We start from the raw sequence: 19,165 nt of genomic DNA, 5'->3' as shown, positions 1-19,165 counted from the left end.
TGCTTCACTGGTGACTTTTACTGGCTAGAAAGGAAGGGAGGGAGGAAGGAAGGGAGGGAGGAAGGAAGGGAGGGAGGAAGGAAAGGCACTCGGCACCCTACTGTGCACCACTGAGAATTCTCAGAGGCAGACACCAATTTGGAGCTATGGGAAGGGAAGTGCAATTTGGGGATCTGTTCTGCCGAGAGCACAGAAACAAATGAACTGATGTGAGTGTGCCCTGTAATGAGTTCGTGCTCCCGGGAAGGCCACTCTAAGAGCTGAAGAAGTGACTCCACACGGAGGCAAACAGATCATCCATGCAGTTGCTTTTTTCCAATCATACAACAGATCCTGTGGGATGTTCCCTAGGTCCCAGGAACTCCCTCATAAAGCTCACTCTGGCTTTGAACCTCTCTGTAGCATAGTCTTAGCCATGCCCACAACTCTGAGGCAGCACTGAACATTTCCCTGGGTTGTCACACACAGATACTGCATGCCACAGGACTACTGAAAGGTAGCAACTGGTCTGCTGTCCAAAGCTTAAGCAAAACAATTTTTTTTGGAGTTTATTCCTTCTTCCCTGTTTGTTTGGGCTTTCAAAATTATATGTAGTAGGGCTCTAGCTTTGAATATGCAAATGAGATTTTTTGTTTGTTTGTTTTGTTTTGTTTTTTCGAGACAGGGTTTCTCTGTGTAGCCCTGGCTGTCCTGGAACTCACTCTGTAGACCAGGCTGGCCTCAAACTCAGAAATCCACCTGCCTCTGGCTCCCAAATGTCGGGATTAAAGGCATGTGCCACCACCGCCCAGCGAGATATTATTTTTTATGAAACCGTTTAATATTAATAATCAACATTGGACGCCTTCTGGCACCAGCAGACTCACATCTAGCCCTTTTTGCATTGGACTACTTTCATGCAGAATTGGATTTACATTCACACGAAGACGCTGGACAACAGTCCCTCCCACCTGCTGCCAGGAAGGCAATGTCTGTTACTTCTCTGCAGGTGAATGGCCATGGACCAGTTTCCAGAAGCAGCAAGTCACTTCTGAAGAAGCCCCTATCTAACTAATGCGCATCTCACCCACCTCAGAAAGCCATTCGAGTCCTTACTGAAGTCCTCTGTTTCTTGATTTTTATTTTCTCTAATGTGTAGGGGTGTTTTGTCTGAATGTATGCCTGTACCGTTTGCTCCACTGGTGCCTGTGGGGACTAGATGGGAAGGGCACCCAATCCCGTGGAACTGGAGTTACAGACAGTTGTGAGCCACTATGTGGGTACTGAGACTTAGTACCCTTAACCACTGGGTCATCTCTCAAGCTCCTTAGAGTCCTCCCCCTTCCCGCCCCATTTAAAGTGCCATTGAAGGTTTGTTTTGTACCTGTTACCAAGGCAACTGCTTCTAGATCCCTCTGTCCTCTCCTAAATGTTTCTAACTGTTCTTAACTCCACTGCCCCCGCCCCCAGGTCCTGTTTGTCTTCTGTCTTAGGAACTTCTCCATGATCTCTGTTATATTTGGTTTTGTTTGGGGAGGGCTGTGGTGGAGGAGGGACAGGGTCTTATTGTGTAGCCTTGGCTGGCCTGAAGCTCACTATGTAGTCCAGGATGGCCTACAGAGACTTCAGCCTCCCATCTGTTGAAATTGCAGTCATGAACCACAATGCCGGGCTTCTCCGGCGTTGTCTTTCTAAACTAGAATCAGCCCAGCCTTTCGGTATCTGCCTTCATTTCATTCTCCATTTGTGATATTAAATTATCAGAATACAGTTTTTTTGCGCATTGATGTTGATCCCATAAAGAAGATAGGTAACTTTGTAATCTCTTCCTAGCAGGCCTGAGGCCACTGACGGTCACTGCTCAAGGTAAGCACCACCAGCAGCACTGCTCAAGGCAAGCACCACCAGCATTAGGCATAACCTCCAACCCTCCAGCTACTCACAGAGCCCATCAGAAGCACTGTATTAGGGATTTAATGCTTGGGATTTAAACTCATCATTGTACCTAAATCAGAAATTTTATTTGAGCTGAGAAAGTGTCCCTCAACTATTACACCATTTAGTTTAGACCTTGGTTTACACTGAAATCAAGAAGCATTGGGGTGAGAGAGAGAGAAAAAAAGAGTGAAAGATAAGAAACAAATGCAACATATATGGAATGGGGCTTCAAGAAAGCAGAATTCATGCAGGAAGCAGAGAAACTTTCAAAATAAGAGATTCAAGAGACGATTCACCTTAGAAGAAAGAAATTGTTGCTTGGAGAAAGAAGGAATGAAGCAATCTCGGTTTTTGAAGATAAAAACATGATTGTCAAAATTTTATATATATGGTTTAATAGGTCCACAGAAAAGCAGAAGGCACACAACCGAGGCCTGGACTGGAAAATCACACCAAAGAGTCCTCGTTGCAAAGGAGGGGAGTGGGGGAAGTTGGAGGTTGTGAGAAAAACTGAAACAAGGACAGTGGTGGTTTGAATATGCCTGGCCCATAAGTGGCACTTTATTAAGTGGTGTGGTCTTACTGAGGAAGTGTGTCCCTGTGGGAGTGGGGCTTTGAGGTTGCTCTGCTCGAGCTATGCTCAGTGTGGAAGAGACACTCTTCCTGCCTGCCTGAGGAAGACCATTCTCTCTTGGGTGCTTGCAAATCAAGATGTAGAGCTCTCGACTCCTCCAGCAACATGTCTGCCTGCACTGTGCCTTGCTTCCTGCCATGATGATGATGATGGGCTGAACCTCTGAAATTGTAGGCTAACCCCAATTAGATGTTCTCTTTTGTAAGAGTTGCCTTGGTCATGGTGTCTTTTCACAGCAGTAAAACCCTAACACAAGGACTAAACCATATGGGTGATAAACAAATCATCCATACGTATGTGATTAAAATGACTATGGAAAGCAGGCGGGGCTTAACCAGGCAAGGCTTTGAGGTGGTCTCTGATGAGGCCTGAAGGAGCAAGCTGAGTCACATAGGGGACATTTTACTTGTCAACTCTTCTTGGACCAGTGGCTCCTCTTCAACTCATTCACCTTTTGTGCTTACATCATTGCTAGCAGTGCCTCCACAACCATGAACTTCACTGTGAGGCTCCACCCCCATGAGGCTCCACCAGTGCCAGGTTCAAATTTGGCTTTCTTTGGGATTTTCAATTCTCTTTCTGGTATTTGTTTGGTTTGGTTTGGTTTTTGGTTTTTTTGTTTTGTTTTGTTTGGTTTTTTTTTTTTTTTTTTTTTTTTTTTTAGGGAAGGGTGTGTTTTGTTTTGTTTTGTTTTGTTGTTGTATATTGCCTTGTTTTGTTTGAAATAGAGTCTCATATAGCACACCCAAATATGTATCCACACACACATGACCATACACACACATACACAAAGAGTTCGGGCTGTTTTCTGACACAACTTGTATAACAAATATTAGAACCCATTTGACTACAAAATCTGTCTGTTGGTCAAACACATGACAAGTTGATCTTTCAATATATGAGTATACTTAAGTTAGGTCATTCCCATCCACACCACCACCTCCAAAAAACAAAAAAAAAAAATTGTCACTGCCTGTTTCTTACCCGATAGATTGATTCACGTCCAGAAATTTGCCTTACTAAAAGCTTGGCATCTTCTTGGCTTTTGACATAGCCTTTTGTAATACTGTACATCAAGCTGAGGCTCTTTTTGATCTGAACGTCGGCCATATTTATTAGTATTGGTATTATAATCTGGAATGGTGGGGGCAGGGAAACCATACATTTCATTAAGTGCTTTCTCTCTCGGGAGGATCTAGTTCACAGTGGTTATGTGCTTGTACATAAATAGGGGTGAGTGTGGGTACAGGCTACAAAACAGGGATGAAGACCACAGGAGGGAATAAGAGACACCGAGCAAGGCAGTGAGGACAGCAGCACAAGAGACATGAAAATAGAAAGGAGGCTGGTGCAGGGGATGTGGTGTGTTACAAGAAGGGGCAGTGGGATGGGAGAGAAGAGGGGGAGATAGAAAATCAATTTTAAAAAATCTAATTTTATTTGAAAATCCAATAATAAAACCTAATTAGTGTATGTTAATTTATTTTTTAACAAAGGAAAGAAAGAAAGAAAGAAAGAAAGAAAGAAAGAAAGAAAGAAAGAAAGAGAGAGAGAGAAAGGAGAGGAGGGGAGGAAGGATTAAAAGCATCATCCACGGCAGAGGCTCTCAGAGTGTCATCTATAGGCTGCCAAAACACGTCCAGGAACTTCCCTGAAATGTAGAATTTGGGTATGTCCCAGATTCCAGTGTCAGGCACTGTAGGGTGTGACCCAGCAGGGCCTGTTTCCAGAAGACCTCTCCCTGATTCCACACACATTTGACTTTGCAATCACACCCTAAAGAAGTTCAAGCTTTATGAATAAGTGACTCTGTAGTTTTAGGTCGAGTCTCTAGCATCCCCCTGCCCCTCTCTACACTTCAATTTCAGAAAGCAAAAGTCATGCCCCAGAAAGCTGAGTCACAGCTGTGAAGAATTTACCTGCTCTGTGCACCTCGGAGGCCACTTTCCACCCATGTTCTACATATATCTACTTTAGGCTGAGACCAACTAGTCAGTGTGGGGACTTAAGAGAACGAGGTCTCTTATACCCATTCTCCAGTCACCAGCTTCGTGACCTTCAGCGGGTTCCCTGTGGCTCTAAGGACTCCATTCCATCCTGTTCAAAATGAGTATATTATATAAGGACTGGAAATCCAATGGAGTCACTGCTCCAAAGCACGCTGTCAATCACGTGGCTAGGGGCCTTCCCACCAAGACTATGCTGGGTCAGAGCACAGCGGTGTTTGGTGAAAGACTCAATATGAAGAGGAGAGAAAGTAACAAGAGAATAGAATCATAGTGAAGGAATTAAAGGGACAGAGTAAGGCTTTATTAGCTGCCATTTCGGAGTAGAGGGATCTTGTTTAAAGAAAACGTTTTCAGCGGGGCGGTGGTGGCGCACGCCTTTAATCCCAGCACTTGGGAGACAGAGGCAGGCGGATTTCTGAGTTCAACTGGTCTACAAAGTGAGTTCCAGAATAGCCAGGGCTACACAGAGAAACCCTGTGAAGGCAAGATGTAAGTAACGGCAAAGGGGAGTGAGAGGAGCAAACCAAGCAGGCAGCCATTCAAGGAACATTCTGGAAGAAGCAACTCCCCGTGTCTCATGTCCCTCAAAGCAGTGAAGCTTAGTAAATCGATTAGCAAACCATGCGGAGAAACAGCATTTCAACATAAGAAGCCTTACCTTGAAGATGGGAAGAAACCTAATCACTCTTAAATATCCAATCACCACCGTAAACTGGATGAGAATCAAGCTGTCTGGTCTCAGCTTAACGAAGTACATGCACAGTATGTCGATGATTCCGATGACTATGATGAAAAATTCCAAAGTATTCCAATTCTGAAGAAAATATTTCCTTTTTAAAATTAGTATCTGTTTAAAAAAACAAAGAGTATGTATTACTCCATCACAGGTATGTGCTAACAGAGGGGGCGAAGGGAGGACTTAAAGCTATAAGTGAACTAGAAATGAGTGGTTTTCTAAATGTTATTTTCTTTGTGTGTGTGTGTCTGTGTGTCTGTGTCTGTGTGTGTGTGTGTGTGTGTGTGTATACACTCACCTGAGTGTGTGTTTATGTGTACCACATGTGTGCAGGTGCCCAGGGAGCCCAAAAGAGAGCACCAGATGCTCTGGATCTGGAGTTACAGTTACAAGTCATGTGAGCCTCTGTGTGGATTCTGCAGACTGAACCTGGACCCTGTGCAAGAGTAGTGCCCATTCTTAGCCACTGAGCCATCTCTCCAGCCCCACAAGCTGTATTCTAAAAGCTGAATGTTAAGCTACTTGTCTGGAATTCCCCTAAACGATTAATTTTCCACCTCAAAACACTGAATGTGATTGAAAATTTTAAAAGCAATAAACAAGTTTGCTGTAAGACTATTAATAATGAGGTATGATAAACTATGGTCGCCGAGCTATCTGGTCTGACATGTGGCTCTCAAGCCAGTTTATCTGTATTTGTTTATACAATATATTATGGGAATGTTCTGCATTATTTCAGGAAGAATTTAAAGGAGGTATCTCTATCTGAAATTTTCAGGTTTTTTTTTTTTTCTCACCTAATCCTTGGGAGTCTCTCTACTTTTATGAGACTTAGTGGATGTCTAAGGCTCAGACTAGGGGTGTTAACATTCCAGGATCCCATCTGCTGTAATAACAAATAATTTCTGGTATCAAGTATAATAAAGTAGCAAAAGTGGATTCAAAATATCTGAACTATTCTTTTTATACAACATATTTCTATTTTCCACAGTACCTTCAATGCCGATTCTAATGTATATAAAAACATAAAATAGTAGTTTATGGATATCAGTGCCGATACATTTAACTCTCTTGCAATTGGCCACAAATGTATTATCATAGGGAAAATATACATTACTGTTACAACATGTGTTGCATATTCAAATTCTTCTGAAATTATAATGCGATAGACAAAAATCAGAAATTTATTATTCCTGGAGAAGAAAAAGGCCAAATAAAATGTCAGATCATTTAAAGTATAATCAGTAAGCAGGGGAGTCCAATATCTGTCTAAACAAATTAAACTAGAAATAATATGAAAAAGATAAATAAAAATAACAAACATACAAACATACAGCAGGAGATGGCAGTATACACCTTTAGTCCTAGCACTCAAGAGGCAGAGGTGCTCAGATCATTGAGATCGAACCCTGCTTGGTCTGTACCGTGAGTTCTGAGACAGCCAAGGCTAGACAGAGAAACCTTATCTCAAAATGACTGAAACAATAACAACAACAGGCATGCTTTATGTAGAGAATATAATAGAGCAGCACAAGAGGATGACTCCATTAGTGCATATAATAAACCAAAAGCAAGAGACACGCTTAGAGGAGAGTGTGCTATTCATCAGCATTGTTTAAAATTTTTAAATAGGGAAGATATTCAATAATTAGCTTATTCATTTCTTACAACTTTCTAACTTATTGAAAATAGAACTGAGCAAAAGGGACTCCCTGATATGAAGTTATTTTACTTGGCCCACTTGATGGATTAAGAAACACCTTGTATGTGGGGTTCCCTCCTTGTGAGTTGTTGCCCAGGTAGCTCCCAGAGGTTTCCAAAACAATACAGGCTACTGTCATAGCTCTTGCTTACCCAGTAGAAATGGATATTCTAAGTCCTTATCACTAAAGACAATGCACACTCTGCATATAGAACACAGAGAGAGGAAAGAAGCTGAGCCTGAGCTGAGAGCTTCCTCCCTGCCGGCTCACACTGGTGGTGGTGGAAGGATGTCAACAGAGAAATGTCATCAACAGTCACAGTCAACCACAGACCTTGAGTGTTTCAAGGCTCTACCGCCTGCCAAGATATGTCCACTGCTTCAGTAATGGCATGAACGTTCTGAGAGAAGCAATGAGACTGGAGGGAGATTTGAGGCACACTCCCCTGGATGGAATATATGCCTGCCACAGTAGTGCTGGGCCAAAAGCCCACAGCTGAGGAGCACACAATCCTTATGGCGGAATTGCAGCTGAAGTTTTGTCAAATGGACAGTAAAACTGCCTTCCAAATATGTAAGTGTATACCCATACACTAACACAGTGAGCTCCCATCAGAGGAACATCTTTTACAGCGGGCTAAACCCAAAGCAGGGACTCATAACTGGTCAGATAGGCAAGTAGGCAGGCAGGCAGGCAGACAGGCATGCAGGCAGGCAGGCAGACAGGCATGCAGGCAGGCAGACAGGCAGGCACACAGGCAGACAGGCAGGCAGGCAGGCAGGCAGGCAGGCAGGCACACAGGCAGACAGGCATGCAGGCAGGCAGGAAGGCAGACAGACAGGCACACAGGCAGGCAGGAAGGCAGACAGACAGACAGACAGACAGACAGACAGACAGACAGACAGACAGACAGACGGACAGAAAATCATCTCCACCTGGGTCTGAGCAAGCAAGCTTACTCTCCCAGTGGTATCCTCCTCTGCCTTGGTGACCTATGCCTCCTCAAACTTTGAGCCACTTCATTTTTGTTTCTGACTTTTTTGTTTGTTTGTTTATTTTGTTTTTCGAGACAGGGTTTCTCTGTGTAGCTCTGGCTGTCCTGGAACTCTGTAAACCAGGCTGGCCTCGAATCCAGAAATCTGCCTGCCTCTGCCTCCCAAGTGCTGGGATTAAAGGCATGCACCACCACTGCCTGGCAAGTATTAAGCATTCTTCAGGTAGTGTAAATGTTTCCTTAATTTTAGACATTAATACTACATTATTAAAACAAACCATACTATTCCACAAATGAAGTTATATGGAGCTAGATTTAGCCTATCATGGATGTGGCTCACCCTTGCTCAGTCTTCTACCTGGATGAATACTGCAAGCAACATGATATGTAAGTGAGCCCTAAGATGCTATCACTTTCTTTAATAAGGATATCAATGAAGTTGCTAAGACAGAATAGAAAAGGCAAACACACTGTTCAGTCAACACTTAACCTGTAAATATGATATAAAATTAGTTTGAAGGGAGGGGTCTTTGAGTCTAAAATGTTGAAATGATGATATTCTGTGTATGCCACTGTTAAAGGTTTATAATACTTACCCAGGCACAGTAAAAAGTATCCTTTCTTTATGATATTCCAAGTAAGTTAACATGTTTTTAAACTTTATAAGCCAACTCCTAGCTCTCACATAAGTTGAAACATCAGAAATGCTCATGAATCTAAGAAAAATGAACACAAGTATTATTAAAAATAGTGTCTTAGTTGGGACAATAAAAGGGAAAAGATATACAAATGCTAATTTAATGTGACCTTGCTGAATACACCTATTCACCGTGGTCACGTTTCAGTGACATTTTTAGCCTGACACTCCTGTGTCCTTGTTCCTGTATCCATCCTGACATGAGACAGAACCTGACTAAAGCCTCTGCAGACTGTGCCCTTTGGAGTTCTAGAATCAAGCTTCTTTTTTTTTTCAGTTGCCCAACCCTAAAGGCAACTGAATGTCCCAACTTTCCCAAATGCATTCCCACACACACACCCCAGGCCAATGATAGGTCTCCCTCAGAGATCACCAGACTGCTGAAATAGTAATGTCCCCTGGCTGGTATTGCTAGCACTGTCTCACGGGTTTGTCTCAGAGTGTCCATTCACCAATGCTTGTCAGGATGGTGACCCGATATTGATACATCTTTAAGGTGCTGAACTTTTCCCACCAGAATCCACTGCATCATTTAGGCCAAGTACTCCAGAGCTCACTCCATCCCCAGAGAGCAGTCTATGAACAAGATCCAGGCTTCTGTACCTTTTCCAATAAAGTGAATATGCTATAGAAGCAACGTAATTATAAGAGCAGTCAAAGCTATGTAGGTTCTCATCCATGAATTCCCGTGTCTCTTACTTATGCCCAAATCATCTCCAAAGTTATAAAATTAATGAAGAGGGGAGGCAGGATGGAGAGAGGCCATTCAAACAAGACAAGTAGAAGGGAGGGATACAGGCAGCTGTGAGAGTTTGCCCAGCATGCTCAAGGCCCAGAGAGAGGATTAGACAGAGGAAGGGAGGGAAGGAAGGTGGAAGGAAGAGGGGAGGGAAAAGGAGGAGGAGGGAGAAGAAGAAAAATTGTTATTGGATGAATGAATGGGTGGGTGAACAGAAGGTCAAACAGGACACAGATAAAGGAAATGACAGCTCAGTTAATCCCAACATTCGGTTCTCAGTTTGTTCATAGTGATGCATTCATTTAGTTTGGGAAGTATCAATTAAAGAAATGTCTCACTTACTTTCCGTGGATGGGACAGTAGCTTTTGGTGGCACCAATTAATATTCGAGCTGCCTCTACTCCAAGGACACCATCATTACACTGCTTTTCAAAGCTACTCTAAAACAGGTTTTATATTTTAGCATTTTGTATTAATACATATTATACATATATGTTTATATATTTACATTTAAATAGAAATTACAAAGGATTAAGACAAATGGAATGACAGAGAACTGTGGCTCACACCTGTAATCCCAGCATTTGAGAGGCAGGAGGATTGTCATAAGTTCCAGGCCTGCCTGGGTTGCCTCAAAAGAAAAAAAAAAAAAAAAGCATACATATAACTTATGCTTCTTTTTACATTTTTATTTAGTTATTTTTATATTTATTTATTATTTGTGTGAGTACAAGGAGGTTAGAGGACAATGTGTGGGAATTAGTTCTCTACTTCCACTAAGTGGACCAGATACTAGAACTCAGATCTCCCGGCTAAGTGGCAAATGCCTGTACTCACTGGGCAGCTAGCTTGCCAACTCTCATCTTGGCCAAAACAGTGAGTTCAGATTCAATGAGAGACACTGTCTCCAAAAGTAAAGTTGGAGAGTAACTGAGAAAGACACCCATTATCAACTTCTGGCCTTCACAGACACACATACACACACACACACACACACACACACACACACACGCACACACGCATGCATGCACACACACACACGCACACACGCACACACGCATGCACGCACATCAAATAAATAAATACATTTCTGTAGATCAAACACTAATTGTATCAATAGACTATGTAAGGAGACAAAAGGGTTTTCCTATCACCTCAAAACCATAAAGATTAAAGGCATGTAAGACACAAAAAAATATAATTAAGATTGTTTGAATAATACCAACCATTTGTATTATAGCTACATGCAATCTGGCCTCTTCTATTAAAACTTCATCGGTTGGGGACTCCTCTTTTGGATCAAGGGGATTATGGGCAACTTGAATGTGAGTCTGTTTTAAAATCTGAAGAGATGAAGACAAAAATAAGTTAAACTGGTAAAGGCAGGGCAAACATTGTACTTAACAGAAGCTTTCGGTGACTCAGAGCCGCTGCAGTGGTGAGCTGTATGACTTGGGGAGTAGGCTATGAGACTGTTGTTTTAAATATTCCGCTTGTCCTCCAAACCCATCTATACTCCACTATTTTTTTTTTTTTTTTTTTTTTTATAACACACAGGGAAGTTCTCTCAGGATCTCAACCTGTCAGAGGACTCATCTTGGCCAAGATCTTTGTTTGCAATTCATTTTAAGAAATATGCATTCTCCTTGGATCCGATCGAAAGGCCAATCATAAAGACTTTCTTTTTAGGAACAGAATTGAAGTTGCTTCACCAGGACAGCAAAGCTAATGCATATTTACAGCATCTAGTTAGTGATAGGCTGGTTCTATACTGCTGGTGAAATGAGCCAGTTCAAGCGAGGTTAGGTTATATTAAAGGTAGGTTTATTGGGAAGCTGCTCTCAGGCGAGTTCACTGGCCCCAAGGATTGAGGCCACGCAGTCACCGAGGGGAGGGGCTAGGGAAAGAGGAGAAAGAGAAAGGGCGCATGCGCAGAGAGAGAAGAAGAGAAAGAGCAAAATGTCTGGATTATGTAGAGGAGCACTTGAAGAAAGGGCAGCCCAGCCCCTTGGCTGGACAGTTCAAGGTTGGGGGTAGGGTATGCTATGTGGGGACTGAGGGATGCTGGGAGAATCTGGAGGTCAGGTCTGCTTTGGTATATAAAATATACACCTCAGTCCCTTGTCCCGGGGTCCAAAACCAAACAGTAGAGTCAGGATTGTGCATATGGGCATGTACAGAGATGTAGGTTTGTGTGTGTGTACATGTGTGTGTACATGTGTGCTCATGTGTGCATGTACAGAAATGCAGGTTTGTGTGTGTACATGTATGCTCATGTGTGCATGTACAGAAATGCAGGTTTGTGTGTGTGTACATGTGTGTTCATGTGTGTGTGTACAGAGATGTATGTGTGTATAGGTGTGCACAGGTGTGCATGTACAGAGGTGTAGGTTTGTATTGTGTACATGTGTGCACATGTGTGCATGTACAGAGATGTAGGTTTGTGTGTATGTGTACATGTATGCTCATTTGTGTGAAGGCTAGAGGTCAGATGTCTTTCCTCAGAATAGCCATTCACTTCCTTCAGTTTTTTGCTTACATTTTACTTTTCAAGGGGATTTTTATTGATTAAATTTGTTCTTTGACAATTGTAGACATTCAACTGTTGAAGAGTCTATCAATGTAAGCAGGATCTCACAGCCTATGCTAGGTGTCCTGTGAACCCCGAAGCACTGGGGCCACACGCGTGCTCCGTCACATCAGGCTTTTCTGTGAATATTCTGAGAGTCAAGCTTAGGTCCCTATGCTTGTGTGACAAGCACTCTACCCACTGAGCCATCTCTCCACTCCTAGAATCATGTTTTTAATATTGAGCCGCGACAGACAGGAAGACCCAGAGAGGGAACGTAAGATGATCAACTCACAGAATTGTATTCAATCTTTGCTTTTTCTTCTACGACATTCCAGTTAACATTCGTCAAAATTTTTTCTGTCTTAAATAAGGTTATTGTGTTCTTTATAATCTCTTGTATGTGTTCAATGGCATTTCGAACAGCCATTTGTCTTGGGAGGGAGAGAGTACACAGACCTGTGGTTTAAACAAATAAAGAATGAAGGCAGGGCTGGAGAGATGGCTCAGCGGTTAAGAGCACTGACTGCTCTTCTGAAAGTTCTGAGTTCAAATCTCAGCAACCACATGGTGGCTCACAACCATCTGTAATGAGATCTGATGCCCTCTCCTGGGGTGTCTGAAGACAGCTACAGTGTACTTACATATAATAAATAATTAATTAAAAAAATAAGATATTTAAAGAATGAAGGCCCTAGCAGAGTACCCACCTTGGCTTCCATACCCGCCCCTTGGCTCCTGTGCTACCAATGAGCTTATTCTGGATTTCTCTATCTGGCGTGTTTATTAATTATGTCACTGTTCTTATGTATTGTATTATAAATTGTTTCAAATTCCTCTTAGACATTTCTAAATGTTCCCATCTGTGATTCTAATCTAATTCTGTATTTTTTCTCTGCAGATTCAATCCCTTTTGGTGTTAGGCAGCTACAGCAGATCTTGTGAAGTATCTCCCAATACCATTTCCTCTTTTATTCTTCTGCCGATGGAATCCCTGACTTTGACTAAAAACATGGCCAGGATGGAAAACTAAAATTGTCCAGATTCTGTTACTCATGTGCCTCATGTAATTAAGCTCTAATGGCTGACATACACACAGGAATGATGGGTGTGTTCTTAAAGAAAAGCTGCTTATCCTCCAGCCCCAACATCCCATTAGTCTAGATGTTTTGGTAGAAGGAAAAGACCTGTCCTTTTTTTTAAGGCTCTATTCACTTGGTTTTTACTAAATTATATGAACCAATATTGCAATTAATGGATGATCGATATACAATTCATTAATGAAAATAACTCATTTCTAAGCCAATTCTGAGATCTATAAGAAACGTCTATACAGCCCTCCATTAACACTCTATTTGCATTTTCTTTCCAGTAAACCTCTGAATAATACATATACTTTACCTAATGTATTGGCTGATCGAAGCATCATATACGAATTTATTCCTGTTGTCAACAATGATAGTACTTGTATATAGAATATAAACTAAAAACAAAACATACAGATATTACAGCCAAAATATCAAATACTCTTTCCAGGAGAGAACAATGTTCATTTACCCACCTGTAAAATTCTAACTCAATCTGTATTTCTAAATTGTGTTTCTAATAAGCTAAAGCAAAGGGGTCGTTGTGTGGACACTGTTTGGTCATAGTACACTAGGGCAGAAATTAGCTTTCTGTTTGAATGAGGAAAAAAAAAGAAAAATGATGTATATTTTAGAATAAGGACACCAGTCAGCAAGGCTGTGGCCACCACACAGTAGGGAAAAACGTCACAGCAAACAAAAAGACAAACACATCTGTCAGCTTAGCTTTGCCATCTATTACTCAGGAGCCCTGGAGTCAGATAACCCTATGAGCATAGCTTAGGACTCTTCGCTAGGAAATGAAGTTATTAACGATATCTCCTCCAAAACATTTTCCCAAACTAATGAAACATCTGAAGGACTTGTCAAACACTCTGACCCCCAGGCCCAGACATCACGACTGTGGGCTTGGAGTGCAACTCAGGAAACTCCTAATCATGCAGACTTAGGAAACACTGTGAAAAATGAGACCCAAATCTTAGTTAACAGTTCACTTTAGGCCAACTCAGTACACAGAAGAGGATCCAGGAGGATATGTTCTTGATTATAATGTCTTTGTGAAACTCAGACTTCCTTCAACACCAAATTAATTCCAGGACCAAGGCCACAGATCAAAGTCTTACAAAAGACCTAGGGAGGGATACAATTCTCCATCTTCTTTACTTTGATTTCTCCACATACAAAATGAAAAAGTTGGGCTGGCAAGATGGCTCAGCGGGTAAGAGCACTGACTGCTCTTCCAAAGGTCCTGAGTTCAAATCCTAGCCACCACATGGTGGCTCACAACCATCTGTAATGAGACCTGACGCCCTCTTCTGATCTGTGTCTGAGACAGCAACAGTGTACTTATAATAATAAATAAATCTTTGGGCCAGAGTGAGCGGGGACTGAGCAAACAGGGCAGACCAGAGCGGGACCAAGTGAGCAGAGATCCAAAAATTCAATTCCCAACAACTACATGAAGGCTCACAACCATCTGTACAGCTACAGTGTACTCATATACACAAAAAATAAATCTTGAAAAGAAAGAAAGAAAATGAAAAGGTTGACAGTTAATCTCAAAAAATATATATACTCATTCCATAGGCCTCTGGGGACAGAAACAGGAACAAAATAGCAATGAAGAAAAAAATCCCAGGCCAGCAATCAGACATCAGGGACTGTTGATACTCACTTCTGGATCCCTCAGCAAGTGAGAAGGTGGATATCGTGGTGGCTTGCTGCCTCCAAGAAAAACTTTGGAAGTATTCCATGGGTAGATTGTGGGAAATTTGCCCTGGAGAATTCTAGAGACTTTTCTATCTCATTCCATACTGTCACATATACTGAGGTCCAGAGACTAGACTTCTGGTAATATACATTTGCTTAGTATGTGCAAGGCCCCAAGTTTAAGCCCAGGCACTGCAGAAGCAAATGAACCAATAATGAAGTGCCCTCAGGCTGCCAGCACACATCTAGGGTGTCTACCAAAGCACTGTACATCACAGGACTGTTAGAACCACCAGCTTGTCCAAGATTCGGAAAAACAAAGGAAGCAAAGTATTATTTTTCACTGAAGATCACAAAGTCTTCAGCCAAACTTGTTTCGTTTTGAGACAGTCTTTCTACAAAGCTATGGCTGTCATGGAACTTGCTATGTAAACCAGGCCATCGCCGAACTCACAGAGATCTGCCTGTCTCTGATTCCCAAGCACTGGGGTCACAGGCATGTGTCACTATATCTGGCTACAGTCAAACATTTTTAAATGAGCCAGAAGGATATCCTTTATGCAACAATTTAGAGACTCTTTCTTTCTTTGGTATACTTAACTAGCACCTCAGGTTTTGTTCTAGCAGCTACACAGAGATTTGAATGTTCTAAACAAGGGCATTTTATTATCACACTTTCTGATAGCTATTGGGGAAAAAAATGGCATTTGTGTAAAACTCAGTAAAACTCATGGGGCATTTATTAGGCGTCAGCTGTTTTATGAAGCATTGCCTCAATCCTCAGTTAGAAGCTGAGGCTCAGTGAACGGTGAGGGGTGAAACTCAAATCTCCAAACAACCCTAATAATAATTGCTATGTGAACACTGGCCCCTCCTCACTGTCATCATAAACATTTTTCTGACAATGTCCTCTTGCAATGAAAAGAATGCATTCTTTTTTTAAAACCTAACTCAAAGTTGGTTAACTTTAAGATCGGGTACATTATGCTACAAAATAAGTAATAATGAGTAAATAAAAATAATCACAAGGCATGATTATTTTCCCTACCATATGTGGTGCCACTAATTTAAATCGAGAAACATTGTAAATATCGGGAGCCAAGAGTAAACTGAAAACGCCTCTGATCCCAGACCATGCGATGACGAATCCCCAACGCCAGTCATACTCATAGCTTGAATGCATCAAAATAGGGCTCACTAAAATGATAGTAAGAAGCCTATGGGCAGAAAACAGGACAAACAATAAACGCATGTCATACGGGAATGTCATTTGCGGTTAAAATCGTGTACTCAGCACTAAATGTCACTTAAAAGTCTCCAGGAATGAGAAAACAGCATAGTTATCAACAAGCCACTGGGACTAACTTCAATTTTGGGTATACAATAGTATATGTACAGTGGGAGAGGTTCTACACACTTATAAGGATTTATCTATCACTAATACTATGGTGTATAATTTACAGTTAGAGAGTAAGTTCCTGTATGGACATTTCTTCAGAGCATATTGACAAATTTATCTCTTCTATGCTGAACAATAAAATGACTGAGAAACTGGAAGAGGAGCTGATCAGACCAAAAAACAATTATTATAGACATGTTAATAAACTTACCCAAGCAAAATGTTTCTTTAGCTCCTATAAGAATCACATACTTGGTCTAGGGGATGGTTCAGTGACTTGCCAAATAAGTATGAGAACTAGAGTTCAGATCCCCCAAAATCAATAAAATGTCTAGCCGGGCGGTGGTGGAGCACACCTTTAATCCCAGCACTTGGGAGGCAGAGGCAGGTGGATTTCTGAGTTCAAGGCCAGCTGGTCTACAGAGTGAGTTCCAGGACAGCCAGTGTTACACAGAGAAACCCTGTCTCGAAAAAGAAAAGAAAAAGAAAAAAGAAAGAAAGAAAGAAAGAAAGAAAGAAAGAAAGAAAGAAAGAAAGAAGATGTCTGGTGGATGTGGTGGGCCACCAGTAATTCCAGCCTCGGGAGCCAGAGACAGGAAATTCCCAGGGTAAGCTTCGGGAATAGATGTATCAGTGAGCCCTGGCCTTCATTCAGAGACTCTACTTCAGTGAGCAAGGTGGAAGGGCAGTCAGAGATGAGTCTCAAAATCAACCTCAGCCTTCCCACACATATGTGTGTGCATGCACACCCCATACCCATACACCCACACACATATAAAACATACATACATACACTACAGAGAGGGAGGGGGGAAGGGAGGGAGGGGGAGGGAGGGAGAGAGGGAGGGAGAAAACCAGAAAAGAATTCTATACTTACTTCAATGTGTTTCTGCTTGTTTTAAGGTCACTTTTCAATAGGATCTTATGACAAAAGTCAGAATCTAAACTTTTTTTTTCATTATTTTATTATGTATATGGATGTTTTGCCTACATGTATGTCTGTGTATCACATGCATTACTACTGACATCAGAAGCCAGAAGAAGGCGTTAGATCCCCCTGGAACTGGAGTTATAGCCTGCTATGAGTTGTCTTAGAGGTTTTGGAAATAAATCCAGGTCCCCTGAAAGAGCAGCCAGTGTTCTACGCCTCCAGGCCTCCTCTCTAGCCCCTCAGAATCTACCTTCAGGGGATCGTTACCCGCAGAATATGTATATTGTGCTTCAAATGATTTGAGACAAATGAATCTTTCACAAAATAAAATCAAACATGCACAAATACACACACACAGAGATGGGGACTCAATATATTGCATGCACATACACACACACACACACACACAAATCTAAGCCCAGCAAAAGAAACTTTAAAATATAATCATTACCTTACAAAATTCACTGTTACAAATAAAGTTACAGAGAAAACTAGGGAGTGAAACTTGAAATACTGGATTTCTCCACAGCCAATAACAATGCCAAAGAAAGCGTATATTAAGTGTTCATATACAGACGAACACATTATTAAGAACCTAGGAGGGATAAAAAGGAAAAGACATTTTAGTCAATGCACTTTTAAGAGATCTTCTTTTTCACATGAAAGCAGCCATCTTATGCCTATCCCCGTTATCTCAGTGGAAGCTGTGGCCTCCATCATAGTTACAGTCAACATGAAAAGATATCTTGTTAGGCTGAGACGCTCAGTTCATTATCGTCATCATACCAAAACCCATGGGACACCTCTCACAACACAGCAGAAAGAGCAAGCAGAGAAATAAAGCTCTCCCCAAGCTGCCGATGTACCAGTTTCTCTGGGATTAGCCAGCGGTTTATCTAGTACTGGAGCTGCCACTGCAGAGCCCAGAGCAAGGGTGGGTGGCAAAGAGGTCCCTGGGTACCTTCAGCGGATGGGTGATAATGACCCAATGCTTCATTGCCACTTCTCCTGCTGGGACTTGCGCATGCTCCTCCCCTTACTTTGGAAAGTCTCTCTTGTCTGCTTTCCAGTCTGCCGAATGCCTACAAGTCATGGAAACCCGGTTCTTTTCCTGTGTTTTCCGTCCGACCCACTCTGGTTAGACGTGACCACTTCTGCGTCCCTGAAATGCTGCCCCAGCACAATAAAGCAAGGGAAAGCAATCGATTTTTCTTGGATTGCTTCTGGGAAAAATCTATGATGCTCTACATGCTGGCTTGCCTGAGTCGGAGCCAGATCCTTCACCTACAGGCAGATCTCACGTCCCGCCTCCTCTTGATTCCCTTTCTTGGGACTTCCCCTTTAAGCTGGCAAAGTAAGCTGTTCTGCCCCAAACCCTGTCTCCTCAAAAATGGCTCTCAAACCCTACACTCGGGAAGAAACATTACAAAGTCCCGTTTTAGCTGTGATAAAGCATTATTTGATAAAATCAGCGCATGGTGTGACTTTCCAAGTGATTTCTACTTCCAGATTCAAGCCACTCAGAGCTCCTGTGGAGAAAGATAGGCCTGGAGGCCCTGAGGTCCCAACTCTTACCTCTCAGCTGTCATAGAGTAACTTAGGAGTTAAAGCCTTTTTAAAATATCTCCATAGGGTCTAACAATCCCCTTGCTCATAGTAGGATCCAAAGAAATACATAAGTTTAGAATACTTATTAGTTTTGTTTTTTTTTTTTTTTTAAATATAAGCAGGTATACCATCTAACAATGGGTTTTGTTGTTGTTGGGTTTTGGTTTTGTTTTTGTTTTGGGGAATTACCTCCCCAGCTTCAAATTCAACAGCCAGGCCATAGCAGGCAGGAAAAGACAGTGGCTTAAGTGAAAGACCAAACAAGTGTAATGGGTAATTACAGTAAGTAAAGAGTAATTGCTGAAAGGCAGCACTACCAACAGCCAAGTGCAGCTGCTATACCAATCTGTAAGCCTTATGAACCAGTTAGCCCCGAGCTTCATTCACAGACATGTCAAAGGAACAAAAGTTAGAGGTGCCAATTTTCATTTTGC

General features: G+C 42.0%; 1 protein-coding gene across 3 annotated transcripts in view; it reads right to left on the bottom strand.

Annotated features, from left to right (window-relative positions):
- The window catches only part of Slc9c2 (solute carrier family 9 member C2 (putative)), a 59,631-nt gene that overhangs the window by 20,348 nt on the left and 20,118 nt on the right, over positions 1-19,165 (bottom strand). For all 3 annotated transcript variants that reach the window (XR_004123137.1, XM_031386972.1, XM_031386976.1), the window contains exons 9-18: positions 17,575-17,718; positions 15,842-16,010; positions 13,400-13,481; positions 12,294-12,457; positions 10,656-10,772; positions 9,772-9,869; positions 8,590-8,709; positions 6,291-6,489; positions 5,219-5,407; positions 3,536-3,685 (exon numbers count right to left, since the gene is read on the bottom strand). Coding sequence is in view for 2 of the 3 variants with exons in the window: in XM_031386972.1 (XP_031242832.1) it covers positions 3,536-3,685; positions 5,219-5,407; positions 6,291-6,489; positions 8,590-8,709; positions 9,772-9,869; positions 10,656-10,772; positions 12,294-12,457; positions 13,400-13,481; positions 15,842-16,010; positions 17,575-17,718 (1,432 nt within the window). In the remaining variant the exon portion in view is untranslated. The remainder of the gene's footprint in view (positions 1-3,535; positions 3,686-5,218; positions 5,408-6,290; positions 6,490-8,589; positions 8,710-9,771; positions 9,870-10,655; positions 10,773-12,293; positions 12,458-13,399; positions 13,482-15,841; positions 16,011-17,574; positions 17,719-19,165) is intronic.

This window comes from Mastomys coucha, unplaced genomic scaffold (assembly GCF_008632895.1).
Source record: "Mastomys coucha isolate ucsf_1 unplaced genomic scaffold, UCSF_Mcou_1 pScaffold1, whole genome shotgun sequence".
NCBI classification, from domain to species: Eukaryota; Metazoa; Chordata; class Mammalia; order Rodentia; family Muridae; genus Mastomys; species Mastomys coucha.
This window is presented reverse-complemented; position numbering and strand designations above follow the sequence as displayed.